The following is a 16,082-nucleotide window of genomic DNA, read 5'->3' as shown; positions in this document are numbered from 1 at the left end:
AAAAAAACGACTCTTGAAAAACAAGAGCAGGGGAGCCAAGCTGAGGTTACTCGCCGGGTCTGTAGGAAGAATCCTGACAGCAGAAATCGGGGGAAACGAATGAGAAAGCAATCGATCACAGCCTATTGATCACCAAATTGTCTTTCTATTTAAACGTTGACGAAAGTACACAGATGGTAAGTGCTTCTCGCGTTTACTGTACAGAGATGGCTAGCTAGCGACAGCATACCCTCTTCCCCCTCCCTCTCCTTTTGTGATGAGGTGATGTCCACACGATGCTAACTCGCTAGCTACCAAGGTTGCTAGCCATCCATTCCGTTTTTTGGTGGAATGACTCATGTTTACCCTGCTGTTCTGTTTTTAAATAGGGCAAAAACGTGCAATGTAACGCTATTGTATTGCACTGTGCCAACTTGCCATCTCTTTTTTTTTTGCACGCTGATTAATCAATCCGGCATTATGTACGGAATTGTGCAGCTACCCAGCATTTCACTCAAAATGAGCTTATCTCGAACGATACATATTTATAGTTACGTTAGCTTGCGAGCTAGCGCAATATCGGGCGCTATTTACACTGGTTGAGGCTTTATTTCATGTTTTGCCTCAAGTGAAGCTTTAAAAAGTCATTGTCTGTCATGTTTTAGGATAAAGTACACTAACTTTAGTTTGATCACTCTGATGTAGAATATGAAGGAAATGTGCACTGTCGATTGCCTTTGTTGGTTTTCTCAACAGATTGTGTTTGTGCGTAGTATAAATGTTTTTATTTTGACCATTTATTAAGTTTACGCCTGCCAATCATATACTTCACCCAGTTTGACTTCAGAAGCGCTCTCTGGCTGGCTGATAATCTTAATGTCTACGTACTGTTATTACCTAATCATGCCAGCCATTATTTGGTGCACAGAACCTGGCGTCTCTCCTTGTTACATAAAGGGCTGTGGAAGGGATTCTGGTGTGGTAGGCGCAAGGCGGTTGTTAAGAACTGGAAGGCAATGAGCCGACCGCATCATTGCAAGCCAACGCTGTGTCATGATGAACGGTATTGGCCTAGAAATGCATCAATTATCATATATTGATTTATTGTAACGCCCCTGTGAATTATCTGGCTCCCTGCGAGCTCATGACAGTAGCAGCATGGCCCAGCACTAGCAGAGTGGGTAAAGTACCTGTTTCAAATGGTCTTCTCTTCCATTCCCGCATGATGTTCTCTAAATTGAGACCTTGGAGAACACATCTGCGGTCTTCCCAGACCAGCGCTCTATCGAATCAAGACTCCGATCTCTATAATTATTGCCTTGGCATATGATCTTTTTCGTTTACCGCCACTTTGTGGGTACAAACTGGGGATCTGTAGATGTGCTGTCTGTAATTTTGGCCCATTGTTTGCCGAGGATTAACACATGGTTTGAAGACAGATTTACGTCAATGCTGGCGGATTTGTGGGGCAAGTTTCTGTGGCGAGACGACGTTTGTTCTGAGTGATTGTCTTCTGCGCGGATAGAAGCTGGTTTCACTGTCTACGTTGAACGTGCCAAGACTGTCTACTTGTATTGACACCTAGGCTGCATTGAGAATTGCACCTGCAGTTTGCTTGGAACATTTCCATTGTACAGCCATATGCACCATTGCCCAATGACTTGTCAAAGGCACATACTGCCTCTGTCTGTCAGAGTGGAGGGGAGGCTTTGGTCACAATGTAAAATGTGTTAATTACATGCAGGTCCAATTGAAGTAACCATATAGTGCACGTTTCCTTTATACAACTATGGGAGATGTTTCCACTTGTTTTTGAGTGAACAGCTCAACATGCACTTCATTGAGCTTTCCTCTATAGCTGGCGGGTCCTCATGGTGTCAGATTTTCTTTTTACAGACGTCACAGAGATGGTCTGTTGGGATGGTGTAGATGACAGCACCTTAACTACAGTCATTGGACAGGGAGTGCAAAAAGAGAACGGTCAGGTGCTGTATGTTTTAGGTGCAGATTAATGGAGGGTGTGAGTGGGAGATGCATCCAGCTGTTGTGTGCTGCCCAATTGGTTATGGCCATTTTAGCTAGCCTAATGGCGCAGTTAAATTATTAATTGTTTTTGATACCTCAGTCTTTGAGGCAGGGTATCATTGAACAATAACCTGACATAAGATAAACTAAGACATGGTATAATGACATGCCATTCCCTTGTAGATTGCATTGTAAAAATGAATGTTTTTTTGATACATTTGACTTGATTCAGTAATTATATAGCACGCATGGGTAGAAGTCCCAAATATTCTTAACTAGCAATGAACCATAGTCAGCAAATAAACATGTCAGAAATAATCCAGTCATTGTTTGTAATGCCCTGGAGGGATGTAAGACTTCATTCACACAGCATTATGGGATTTATCCCAGCAATTTCCGCCCCAAACTTTTCCGCTCCTGTCTTTATTATTGTGACATGGAAGCTTCTTGAAAACAAACTTCCTAAAGGGCACTAACGGTTCATTGTGTTTACACCTGCTCTATTGTATCGTTGCTTGTTGTGAATAACACTATTCTTTTAGATGCACACTGAACAAGACGTTTAAACGTTTCCATCGGTTAGCTAACCTTCCTATTGGCTGTTCTTACAACCTAGTACCAAGCAATTGCAGTCACATTGGGAGGACCCAAGGACATACTGCCCAGTAAAAAATGCAACTTTTTCCACAGCAACCTCGCCTCACGTGAGAATGACAGCAGCGAAGTGCCTACATGTGCAGTGTGTACTGTGGGCAACCTGGTTTACTGAGGAATGCCTACTGCATCACACACCACCCACCTTTCATATCTTGGGATGCATAGGCTTAAAAGTTCATGCTTTTGTCTCCTGCCCCTGCTGTCACACAGCCTGACACAACAGGCAAAGGGGGCAGAAGGTATGTTGCGCTGTAGTTGTAAAATCTCCCATGTTTTGTGACATTCCAATAGAATGGTAGACTTCAGATTTGCATGTGTTTTGGTCAACGCGATGATACCTGTCTTCCTGAATTCCTGTCCCTCCACAGGCTTTGGTTGCGCAACTTTCTCTTCTCTGTGCGATAGGTTGTATCAGTTCTGAGGTTTGATGCTGAGGGCTGTTTTTTGAGTGACTTTATTAAATGCATGATCAGCGGCTTCTCGCTGGGTCCCTACATGCTAAAGTCAATAGAGCGCAATATTGTTAAAAGCTGACTTTGAGCCAAAGGTTGTGGGTTAATCTCAGACTAAACATCTCTCGTTAACCTTTTTGAGATGGGATGTCCGTAAAATGTTCGGTTATGCCAGTGGGAATGTGTGAAAGCTGAGAGTAGATGTTATTCAGAGGTTTTCCTTAGACAATCTTGACCCCTGTTTGTCAGTGTCAGCTGTTACCTCCCTAGACAGGTTTCACATCCGTGATTATGGCATTGAGGCTCTCTGTCACTAGTCGTATAAGGACAACCTCTCTCACCGCAGCCTCACAGGAAATGGCCTCCCCTGACATGTGCAAGTGAAGAAAGACTTCAACTGACAGAGGTTGGAAAAAAACTTGCTAATTTAGTGGTTCTACTGCCTCGATACTGCCTGACTTATTTGTTAGCTGAGGCTTGTTCATTGGACATGGTGGCCTTGTTTCAGATCCACCGGTGACCAGAAATGTCCGCTGACTTTCCCTTCTCACCCCAGTACCATCTATCTCTAGCTAGTTAGCTGTGAAATCGCCTTAACATACTGCACTATCAATTTAGGAGTTTACAATCTCACCATGTTCAATCTGCAGATCGATGTGCCACAGAGTGGAGACTGACATTCACAACTACAGATATACAGTGCAAAAGTTGTCCATGCTACGTCAATGGGCCACGTGTCCGATTCTGGGACAAGGAGTGCTCTCCTTCATGGAGTGACTGGGAGTCTTTTTGTCTCCAGTTAAAAAAAATGAATTGGCACGAATGGCTCATTTGAGAGAAGACATCCTCCTGAATTTTGAAATCTGACATGTATGATAGAAGTTTTCATAATCTAAAAGTTGTATTCCTATTAACTTCCAGCGTAGTGAGACTTTATCACTGCTACGTCATACCAGATGTATTTCTGCCTTGAACGCCATCAACTCGGATGCATATGAAAACATGAAATGACCCAGGGAATCGATAGAACATCACTCGGATCACAAATATCAAATTGTATTTGTCACATGCGCCTAATACACCAGGTGAGACCTTACAGTGAAATGCTTACTTACGAGCCCCTAACCAACAGTGTGGTTTAAAAAATACAGATGATAAATATAACGAACAAGTAATTAAAGAGCAGCAGTAAAATAGCAATAGTGAGAGGGGGGCAATGCAAATAGTCTGGGTAGCCATCTGATTAGGTGTTCAGGAGTCTAATGACTTAGGGGTAGAAGCTGTTTAGAAGCCTCTTGGACCTAGACCTGGCTCTCCGGTACCGCTTGCTGTGCAGTAGCAGAGAGAACAGTCTATGACTAGGGTGGCTGGACTCTGACCATTTTCTGGTCCTTCTTCTGACACTGCCTGGTATACGAGGTCCTGAATGGCAGGAAGCTTCACCCCGGTGATGTACTGGGCCATACACACTACCCTCTGTAGTGCCTTGCGGTCATAGCCGGGCAGTTGCCATACCAGGCAGTGATGCTCTCGCTGGTGCAGCTGTAGAACCTTTTGAGGACCTGTGCCAAATCTTTTCAGTCTTCTGAGGGGGAATAGGTTTTGTCGTGCCCTCTTCACGACTGTCTTGGTGTGCTTGGACCATGTTAGTTTGTTGGTGATGTGGACACCAAGGAACTTGAAGCTCTCTACCTGCTAAACTGCATCCCCGTTGATGAGAACGGGGGGTGTGCTCCGTTCTCCTTTTCCTGTAGTCCACAATCATCTCCTTTGTCTTGATCATGTTGAGGTAGAGGTTTTTGTCCTGGCACCACACGGCCAGGTCTCTGACCTTCTTCCTATAGGCTGTCTCGTCGTTGTCAGTGATCAGGCCTACCATTGTTGTGTCATCGGCAAATTTAATGGTGGTGTTGGAGTCATGCCTGGCCACTCCGTCATGAGTGAACAGGGAGTACAGAAGGGGACTGGGCACGCACCCCTGAGGGGCCCCTGTGTTGAGGATCAGCATGTGTTGTTACCTACCCTTATTACCTGGGGGTGGCCAGTCAGGAAGTCCAAGATCCAGTTGCAAAGGGAGGTGTTTAGTCCCAGGATCCTTAGCTTATTGATGAGCTTTGGGGGCACTATGGTATTGAACGCTGAGCTGTAGTCAATGAATAGCATTCTCACGTAGGTGTTCCTTTTGTCCAGGTGGAAAAGGGCAGTGTAGAGTGCAATAGAGATTGTGCCATCTGTTGGGCCGGTATGCAAATTGGAGTGGGTTCTAGGGTTTCTGGGATAATGGTGTTGTAAATCATGACCAGCCTTTCAAAGCACTTCATGGCTACAGACGTGAGTGCTACAGGTCGGAAGTCATTTAGGTAAGTTACCTTTGTGTTCTTGGTCACAGGCACTATTGTGGTCTGCTTAAAACATGTTGGTATTACAGACTCTGACAGGGAGAGGTTGAAAATGTCAGTGAAGACACTTGCCAGTTGGTCAGCGCATGCTCACAGTACACGTCCTGGTAATTTGTCTGGCCATGCGGCCTTGTGAATGTTGACCTGTCTAAAGGTCTTACTCACATCAGCTGCGGAGAGCATGATCACACAGTCTTCTGGAACAGCTGGTGCTCTCATGCATGTTTCAGTGCTATTTGCCTCGCAGCGAGCATAAAGTAGTTTAGCTCGTGTCACTGGGCTTTGTGCTTTGCCTGTTTGATGGTTCATCGGAGGGCTTAGCAGGATTTCATATAAGCTTCATGGGTTAGTCTCACTCTTTGACCGTGGCAGCTTTAGCTCAGTGCGGATGTTTCCTATAATCCATGGCTTCAGGTTGGGGTAGGTACGTACGGTCACTGTGGGGACGACGTCATTTGATGCACTTATTGATGAAGCCAATGACTGATGTAGTGAACTCCTCAATGCCATTGGAGGAATGTCGGAACATTTTCCAGTCTGTGCTAGCAAAACAGTCCTGTAGCTTAGCATCTGCTTCATCTGACCACTTTTTACATTTTTATTGATCTGGTCAATGGTGCTTCCTGCTTTCTGAATTTTTTTTCCCTCTGGTTGCACATTTAACATGCTGATAGAAATTTGGTGAGACGGATTTAAGTTTCCCTGCATTAAAGTCCCCGGCTACTAGGAGCCCCACGTTTTGTCTTTGCTTTTGAATGAGCTGTATCCCGTCATTACTGTCTTAGTGCCAGCCTCTGACTGTGGTGGTATGTAAACATCTACGAAAAATACAGAAACTCTCTAGGTAGATGGTGTGGTCTACAGCTTATCATGAGATACTCTACCTCAGGCAAGCAATAGCTCGAGACTTCCTTAGATATCATGCACCAGCTGTTATTTACAAAAATACATAGTCCGCTGCCCCTTGTCTTACCAGACGCCGCTGTTCTATCCTGCCGTTAGAGCGTAATACCAGCCAGCTGTATGTTGATGGTGTCGTCGTTCAGCCAATACTCTGTGAAGTATAAGATATTAGTTTTTAATGTCCCGTTGGTAGTTTAATCTTCAGTGTAATTTGTCCATTTTATTCTCCAAAGATTGCATGTTTGCTAGCAGAATGGAAGGAAGTGTGGGTTTATTCGATCGCCTACAAATTCTCAGAAGGCAGTCTGCCCTTTGGCCAACTTTCTCTGCCTCCTCTTCACGCTAATCACGGGGATCTGGGCCTGTTCCCGAGAAAGCCGTATATTGTTTGTGTCGGGCTTGTCAGACTCATTAAAGGAAAAAGAAGGATTCTGCCTGTCCATGCTGAGTCATCGCGGTCCTGATGTCCAGTTCTTTTCGGTCATAAGAGACTAGTGGGAACATTATGTACAAAATATATATTTTTTAAAGGTAAAAAAAAAAAAAAAAACAAAAAAAAAAACAATTGGTTGTGGGAGGGATGTATAACGTCTGCCATTTTGTTTCATAGCGCCATTCACCCATTCTGAATATAACATTCAGAATGGGTGGCCCTTTAACAGGCTGGTGTAATCGTAGTGCATTTTTCCTGTTTATTTTCCATCCCTCTGTCTCATGAAGGGGTGCAAGTCAGCGGTCTAAAAATAAGATGTGCTGAGAGACTAACTGAAATGACTGGCCACTGACTTCTTTCAACATCTAGGGCAAGTTTCACTACTGTGTACGTTACCGTAAGAACACTGGCTGATCTCTCGCTCCGTGTGTGTGTCACAGCCTGGGGTGAAATGCTTTAAGTAAACTTACCAGCACCAAGTCCCTTAGCCTCTACTCTAGATGGAAACATTGATGTCCCATGGCTGTTAATATTCCTGACTGTACCTGTAACCTTTCTAAAAGGGGCAGATTTAGGCTAGTTCTCTGTATAAACATACCCAAATATTGGACTGAGGTCTGGTTTATGGTTTCTAACGCTGACCGTTTCAAAGTTGTAAGTGGAATTCATAGCCGTGCAAGCAAGCACTTGACACTCCAAACCCTTCCCTCAATACTTTTATTAGGGAAGCGCTAGCCCCAGTGTGCTTTCCCTGGGCCTGAACAGACAACCCCGGTGAAGGCCTCTTTCTTCGAGGCAGGGTGCAGTCACCCCCAGACCCCCTGCCATTGTTGTGGTGGTCTGAGCTCCAGGGGAACAGGCAATGGGATTTGTCATTGTAATGAGATTAGGAGCTCCTCATCAGAGAGGGAGAGTCTCAACCTGATCTGACTGTGGGTGCAGCACAGCAGGGCCGAACTCTTCAAATGGCTGCATGAAAGAATCTCACATACATGAAGTGTAGCCTACCTGAACCTCAAACAGAGATGCAGTGTCTCTTCTGCTTAGTGTGAATAAATGACTGGTAATAGACTGAATATTAATGTTGCTAAAGGTGGGAGCCTGCTCTAGCAAAATTGGTGAAGTGCTCTCTTCTCTCTGGCTGGACACTTTAGTAAGTGGTTCCAACTTCAAACTAATCTAAATGGGTACACCAAATTGTAATGGAATTACCGTGTGTTCATCTAATGGGCAGCCTGCATCTAGCCTACTGTTTTTGCGCACCTTTAGTTGTGTGCACGGTTGGCACACCACAAGGTTCATATTGTCCTTCTCACCATTTAAGGAGAGGTTTGGTCTGTGCACTGATCATTCCCTCTGGTAGTTCTTATCTGCTGTAATCAGCCTGTGCTCTAAGCCCAGTGGGGTGGCAGTTGGCTGTGGCAGGCTCCCCACAGGGACTCTTAAAGTCTGTGTCATCACTACTTCCTGCCACATCGTCATTTTTTGGTCTGCAGTCAGTGGCGTGTCTTCATGTACAAATAAGGCAAAAGAAGGCAGATGGCACCAGCCATGTACAAGCCTTCCAGGACTGACTGTGTGCTTGCCTGCCATGGTATCTATTCTTGTTTTCATTATCTTTTAGTGGCTATGGCAATTCTGGCCTGCAGTTGTATCTTGTGCAGCCTGAATTGGTGATGAACCTTTCTGTAATGTACTGTACGTTGCATGCTGTGCTAAAACAGAAACCATTGCCTTTTGAAGCCGTTTATTTATCTTATGAAATATGAAGCTCCTGTTGAGTGTTACTGATGGTTGCTTTCTTGTTGCAACAGGAAGTGAGTTTACCATGCAGTGCACCCTGTACCCTACCCAAATATGAGAATGAAGGAGACTTCGTGAGGAGGAAGATGGTCAGGATGGCGATTGCATCTACAGGAAGTTGCAGTCCCTCCATCAGACATTCCGTTCTCACAAACTAAGGCAACACCCCAGCTTCCTCAGTCATTCAGTTTTAAAGATATCTGACATGATTTTCACATCAGGGTTCAGTAGTGAGTGGGCGACAGTTACGCCAATGCAAAAATTACTAATTTGATCATTTCAATTTAATAGAATACCAATTGTATTCCCAAAGTCTCTGTGGTAACTGTATCTGTGCACATGCTAGATGATTAAGGGCTTTTGGGGAGCTCTTCTTTGATCCTAATAGCTGCCAGTTGTGAAGTGCAACATGATTGAGTCAGTGTCTGATGGGTTTCACTCTGAACCGCTTGTTATGGCTCAACATGATTTCAGTTTAATTGAGTTTTTCGGGCCGTTCCAACGCGTTCTAATTGAGCAGACCCAATGAGGAGCTGGATTTGTTGTTAACAAGCCATATCCCTGTGGATCAGTGCTCTGTGTGTCCACTCCCCTTCAATGTGTGTGAATGTAGCCTGAATGGCCTCCTTTCTGCTTCATGAAAGGGTTGTCGCACAGTTGTCTGTCAAATGAGCCCCCCCTGACTACTACCACCAATCTCCTTCCATAACAGTCAGGGTTTAGATGTCAGCAGTGGACTTTCCCAGAGAGCAGTCTGGCCTGCACACAAGTGGACACAGCCTTTTCAGTGCGTCTGCCTAAATGCGTGTGTCTGTGTTTCTGTCTGCTAATTGATTGCTAGTCCAGCTTCAGGGCGTGGATGTCAATGTGGAGAACTTGCTGAAGCCTGTCGGTCACATAGTTTTGAAGTATAGTTCTTCACCAGGTGTGTTTAGAGCAAGGTGAGACAGCTGAGACCTACGCGCCTTTGACCAATTGCTTGACCTATGTCTGTCCTGTGGTCTTTTGTGACCTAGTTTCAAACTGACTCTAAGCCACTCCAAATTGATCTGCTAGGTCAACATCTGTTAGCAATATGGCAGACAATATGATACCTATCCGGCCCTCATGGGTTTTGACAGGGAGTCGGTGCCGACAGTAGGGTCTAGGAGTTCATGTTTGTATGTTGAAAGTAACTTGTTTGTGTACAGTATAATGCAGTTGTCATGGAGAGGAATGAGTGTTCAGGGCCTCTTTGTAGAGTCAAGTTGAAGCAGGAAGTCCATGGATGTTTGTGTCAGAGTGTGGGGCTTTGGAGCCACAAGTAGAGAAATGAGACGGGCCTCCATTACATAAGGCCTTTAGTTCTATAGACCTGAATGGTGCTCTCTGTTAAGGCCAAGCTCTCACACTGAACTGTGTGTAAGGTTTGTGAACAAATGGGTTTTTTATTGACTCAGTTGTACATCAGAATTCCAGTTTAGTGATGTAGTGTAACAGTGGCATTGGTTGCTTTCTTAAACCGCTGTGCAAGTGGAGAGCATCCAGAGGATGTCCGTGATGTCACGCTTGGGGTTAATATTTGAAATGGTTGTGCTTCCCTATGATTGTGTGTTCAGTGTACCTACTCACATGTCCAGACAGAAGGTAGCTGACCTTCCCTCTGGGGAGTACAGTACACTGACAGATGGAGCTGCTGGGAGGGAGAGAGCAGGAGTGGGGAAACGACTGAGATGAGAGGGATAATATGGACATGGTTTTGTCAATATAACAGGGGAAATCCTGAATGCTTACACTTCTGTTGTAATAACACTAAATAGGAAAGTACTGAGGTTTACTCATTTTTATTCCAGGACAACAGAAATACCCCTGAAGATAAACCTGTCCAGCGCTCCAAAGTAAATATACCTCCATTATCACCCCCCCTTTGTCCCGGTTTCTACCCAGTAGGACATTCTTTTAATCACTATCCTTCTCCATTACCTGTCTGTCTGGCCCAGTGTATCTCTCTCTACTGACCTTTACTCAGATGTCATTTAAACGTCATCCATAATGGAACTACAGTTTTATATAACAGTATATGTTTTCACATACTCTCAACAGCAACTCATTTCGATAGATTGATTATAGACAAGTGAGCAAGTTGAGATGATGCTTCATTTATCCATTGAAACACGTTTGAAGCCATAGTAACGGTGTGGGTTTTGTTCATGTGCGTAGTCCTTCAGCTTCAAGACACCGAGGGAGGTGTGCTCGTCATGTGAGAAGACCGTCTACCCCATGGAGAGATTGGTGGCCAACAACCTGATATTCCACTCGGCCTGTTTCTGCTGCAAACACTGCAACACCAAACTCAGGTGAGTCACTCACTCACTCACTCCATATCAAACTGTGTTCTTTTGTTTATATTCTGCCCCTCCCTGCAGCCTGGGCACATTTGCTGCCCTTTCGGGGGATTTCTACTGCAAGCCGCACTTCCAGCAGCTCTTCAAGAGCAAAGGCAACTATGATGAGGGCTTTGGCCGCAAGCAGCACAAGGAGCTTTGGACCTCCAAGGAGGGAGAGAACATAACTAAGACTGCGTAGCCACGCCTGTCTGTGTCCCAACCGTTCTCCCACGGGAAAGGCTATACGGACACTCCTGACCTGCAAACCGACTTTTATTTTCAGAATTGGTAACGGTCAGGGTTAGTTTTAGATTTTGGTTGTTTTGCAGGTCAGGAGTATCCTACTGGCATTTCCCATCTCATCCCCAAAGCTGCCTCGTCTCCACCTCCAACATGTCATAAAGAGCACCAACGTGTCATGAGGGATGCAGTCAACGCTCCTGTGCGCTCGCTCCACATGGAAGACACACACCCACGATGACTGGCCGGTCACGCTCCCTGTTGCTCGGCATTTTATTTAGTGGGGTGTCTATTCCTTTCATTTGGTTTTAGTATCATTTTTATTTTACATTTGCTCTTTAGAAATTGTTGATTGTGACCAAACTGCTTATTCACAAACCAGTGGTATGTTTTTGCTGTCTTTTTGAGGACTACAAATCATTGTTTTCTTGTTTATTTTTCGGATAAATTTGCACCCTTTTGACACAACAGGCGCAAGGGACCGTATGCTCAGGTGAACATATGGTTAGAGAAGCTGGAGTTCACTCTCAGCTGTAGAGCATACTCAGGTCAACCATACTGAGCTAGGTTCATTAGCAAGTTTGTATTATTTTATGACCTCCTTTTCAGTTCCATATCGTCAATTAAATCTAACACCAATTTTAAAGACCAGTCCTCTGCATTGCGGTAGCACCGGCAGAAGCCCATTTGTGAGTTTGTCAGGGTTCACTTATCTGAGAAACAAACACGGTACTGTAAAACTGTCACACGTTCTCTCTCTGGGTACATTTAGTTGAATTCTGTCTCATTGTTCAAATGTTTTTTTTGCTCCTATGATCTGAATGGCTGCTAGGTTTCAGTTCTGCATGTTTGTCCTGTATGAGTCTTAGCTGTACCTTTAGTCTGTACTGCCCTCCTGTGTTCTGGATGACTTTTTAAAACTAATCTGCTTCATTGACTCTTAATCTCACTTTACTGGTTTTAAAATGCACTCTTTGCTCTTGTTATTTGCTGGATTTGACGGTCATGCGATAAGTTGCTCTCACTAGTAGAGGCTTTTTCGGCTTTATTCTGAATATGAGCAGTATCTCATAGGTGTTTGTACATAGCTTGTGCTTAGTGAACATATTGCACTATACTGTGCACATATGACCATATATGTTAACCAGACAAGTCAATGTTAGATTGACAGGGAACATAGCCTAACAGGAAACCACAACTGTCACGTTAATATCCCCCGCTGCTTCCTGTCCATGCAGAGCTGCCTGTTCATGTACTAAATTGGGCTAAGTTGGTGTGTAAAACTAAGCGGGACTTTCGGATCTTTCAAGACAACTGTGAACTCTGGTGGGGGAACGATGTCAAAATCCTGTTGTCTGTGATCTGCCAATTGGGAAAGTCAGCTCTAGAAAGAGGCCAGAGTTTGACGCAGAATTATGAGTTGGATGACCTTTTAAAACAAACAACAACAACAAAAAGTTTATTTTTGAGTTCCCTGTTGTCTTGAATGCTCGAAAGTCTGAGAATTCAGTGTTCTGAATGTGGCAGAAATTCACATATGACTGGGATGTCCTGATGAGGCCACAAGTGAAATCACATAATGTAAAAAAAATATATATATATATTATCGTGCTTCTCCAGTGACATCACATCTGCAAACATAAATATCTTTTATTATTTTTATAAATGCCTCATGGCTTTCTTGTCTTAACTGCATCACGTGATCCTGAGCAGAGGTGGTGGATTTGTGAAGATGGTTCACCATTGGGGGAAAATATTGTCAGTTTCAGTCTGCCAAACAGGGTGGTCTGGTCTACTTTATTGACTAATGTAACCAGAAAGAATGAGGGAGTGGGATGTCTCGCTGCTGCGCCATCTCTGATTTTGAGCACCAGGACCTTTTATTTTTTTTTAATTACTTTTTTAAAAATTATTTCACCTTTATTTAACCAGGTAGGTTAGTTGAGAACAAGTTCTCATTTGCAACCTAGTACTATGTGAGGGGTGGGCGCTAACAGGGAATGTTGTTTGAACTGAGGCATGTTCAGGGGAATTCCTACGCAGTGAGTGAAGCCCAGGCCTACAGTGCTCTGAACCTCAGAGTAGCGCCTCCTGGTGGGAGAAGAGAGGTTGGAAATGCTTGAGTCAGTTCAGCCAGTCCCAGTAAAGGCTTGAGATATTACTTATCACACAATTGTCAATAAACACATTTGCCCCCAGTAATTTCTTCCGTATAGCTTTTACTCATTTTTTTTAAGATGTGGGAGGGGCCTTGGGATGAAACGGTTGTGCTACAGGTATTTTTTTAGGTTGGAATGTTCTAAAGCGACACCTGCTTTGGCCAACAAACTCGATAGATAAGATTTTTATTTTCTTCATTCTAGCTTTAGAATGAAACTAAAGCCATTGAATTACATCATTTGGGAAGTATTCAATGCCACAACACTTGAATGACACAATGTATATTGTGATGGAAAGTTTACTGTGAATTATAAACTGGGTGGGTCGAATGCTGATTGGCTGAAAGCCGTGTTATATCAGACCGCATACCACTGGTATGACAAATCATTTATTTTTACTAATCTAATAATATTGGTAACCAGTTTATAATAGCAATGAGGCACCTTGGGGGTTTGTGCTATGTTGGGAATATACCAAACATCCTCTGGCTATATTGCTTAATTAGAGCATGCTGTGCAGAATAGGAAATAAAATGTTACTTTTTGATAAGTAAATCCTTAGAAATAAATGGCAAACTATTGCCTAACATTTTAATGCTTTTTCAAAACAATTTTTTGTTTTTGAGTGCACATACCTTTCTCCCTGTTCCAGCCTATTCCCCTGTGAATGAAAAGAATCCTTCTGCTTGTTTTCCACTTAGTCCCTGTGGTGGATGTGAGTGGCTTCACTCAGCCAGACGTTTACTTACCCGCTGATCCTCCACTCTCCTGAATGCTTTTCATTTGTTCAGTACATTTCCTCAAGTTGTAAAGTTATCTATTTGTTTTTAACATTTTGTAACGGTTCTCGAGACCACCCAGAGTGCTTTGTAACCAAGAACATCATATCAAATAACACTGTGTCCATATCGTCTTATGTGTGAGGAGTGTACCAAGGTACAATGGCGTTATCCTGTGAATAAACTTTCTTTGTATAGAGAAACAAACAACAAGAAAGTAGGTACACTTTTCCATACTGGTACCAGGAGGCTCAGGTCTGAGAGCTGTGTGACTGTCTGTGTTCTGCGAGTCATGTAGTTGTGTGCGAAATTGGATGTAGACTTAACATTTATTTTTCAATGCAGGTGTCACTGTTGTCAATGTAAATGTATGCATTTACAAACAGAAACAGTCTGTATAACTTGACCTGTGGATGATGACGTTTTGGCTCTTACTCGTCTTTCACCTCTCCTCTTCTTCTTTTGGATTATTACTCCAGTTAAATTGTGTTTGTAGAACATGATTATAAATGGGATTTGTCCCCCACCCACACATACACACAATCAAATGTATTTTGTTTGATCATTTTCTTTCCGTAGTGTTACATTTTGACATGCTTTTGGAAAAATAAACGAAGATGCTGGTGATAAGTGAGATGGTTGTCTTTATTACATGAGTAAAGGCAGTTCATATTTGATACTAGTCATTTGTTGGGTAAATAGTAGGCCTTTTTTTAATGAATTGTATAGGAGCTAGTGTGTTAATTATATACTGTTATAGAATCTTTCAGATGCTCGACAACAGGAGTTGTTTTAGTTCAAGGTGCCTGAAGAAAACAGAACAGAGCATCAATATTGTCTCCTACTTGTACAGATGTGTTATCTTAATTTGACCAGTTCCCTCACAGCAGGAAAATAATCCTGCAGCAACAGGACATTTTTATTATTAAGTGGATGATAAGTGGACATTTTTTGTAGGGGTTGATATAGGGTCTTAATTTGATCACCCAGTTGGAGGAGACATTTAAAATGTGTAGTGTATTTGAGATTTTAAAAGGATTCTGAAGTTTGTAATTTCCACTTTGAAATTTCAGCCTTGGTTTGACATGACATTTTTCATAAGGGAAAATCAAGGCTGAAATGTCATAGTGGAAATGACAAACTTCAGAATCCTTTTAAAATCTCATACACTACACATTTTAAATGTATCCTCCAACAGGGTGATCAAATGAAGATCCTACATCTGTATCAACCCTTACAAAAATGTCCATAATTCACATTTCCTGTTGCTGCAGGATTCTGTTCCTGCTGTAGCAAACGGGCTCAAATTAAGATTTCACATCTGTAAATGTTATGTTAGTGCAAAATAAGTTTGACATTTTAAATACATACAAGTTTGCATTTCCTGCCGCACAGGAAAATTCTCTGAGAGAACAGACTAATCAAATTAAAATAGAAAATCTGTAGTTTCTTTAACTTTTTATAGGCCATGTTTTTGCTATTGAACCATGGATTAAACACTATAAAGTACTGCTTTTGTGGTATTATTCAAGTCTTGCTGACCCTATACTTCTATGGAATAATCTACACTCACACAAACTATATTATAGCCCTGGGTGCAGATTTGTTAGACCCTATATTGAATTTATTGTGTCAAATGTCACTGAAGTTCATGAGTTCAGTCAAATTGAAGTCAAATGCCATAGAATTTTAATTAAGAATGATATTTGGTCTTCATAATGGTATCTGCTCATGGTATTTATTGTCAGCGCTCTGTCTAAAAAGTTATTTTGTGATGGAGAACGCATAAGTTAAATTTCTAGGCCTTTACTTTTCATGCAGCCTACGTCATCAATGTATGTGTGGATGGTCGCAAGTCTGGTTTTGAGCGCGCCATTAATATTGTGC

The 16,082-nt window shown here is 42.9% G+C and overlaps 1 protein-coding gene across 2 annotated transcripts; it reads left to right on the top strand.

Annotated features, from left to right (window-relative positions):
* LOC112259029 (LIM domain-containing protein 2) lies at nt 1-14,829 on the top strand. 2 transcript variants are annotated; one of them, XM_024433793.2, is made up of 4 exons: nt 3-176; nt 10,484-10,528; nt 10,851-10,987; nt 11,057-14,829. In XM_024433793.2, the coding sequence occupies exons 1-4, from the start codon at nt 174-176 to the stop codon at nt 11,214-11,216; spliced, it is 345 nt and encodes a 114-aa protein (XP_024289561.1). In that variant the 5' UTR covers nt 3-173; the 3' UTR covers nt 11,217-14,829. The 2 variants fall into 2 exon arrangements, with proteins under 2 accessions (XP_024289562.1, XP_024289561.1); XM_024433794.2 differs by lacking the exon at nt 10,484-10,528 and having other exon boundaries at nt 1-176.
* Nucleotides 14,830-16,082: the final 1,253 nt, after the last annotated feature.

This window comes from Oncorhynchus tshawytscha, linkage group LG09, assembly GCF_018296145.1.
Source record: "Oncorhynchus tshawytscha isolate Ot180627B linkage group LG09, Otsh_v2.0, whole genome shotgun sequence".
NCBI lineage: Eukaryota > Metazoa > Chordata > Actinopteri > Salmoniformes > Salmonidae > Oncorhynchus > Oncorhynchus tshawytscha.
The sequence above is the reverse complement of the archived record's forward strand: the minus strand, read 5'-3'. Positions and strand labels throughout refer to the sequence as shown.

Coding starts and splice junctions, on each gene's coding strand:
- LOC112259029 (XM_024433793.2), top strand. Junction 10,529..10,850: donor AACCTGTCCAGCGCTCCAAA/GTAAATATACCT, acceptor TCATGTGCGTAG/TCCTTCAGCTTCAAGACACC. Junction 10,988..11,056: donor CACTGCAACACCAAACTCAG/GTGAGTCACTCA, acceptor CCCTCCCTGCAG/CCTGGGCACATTTGCTGCCC.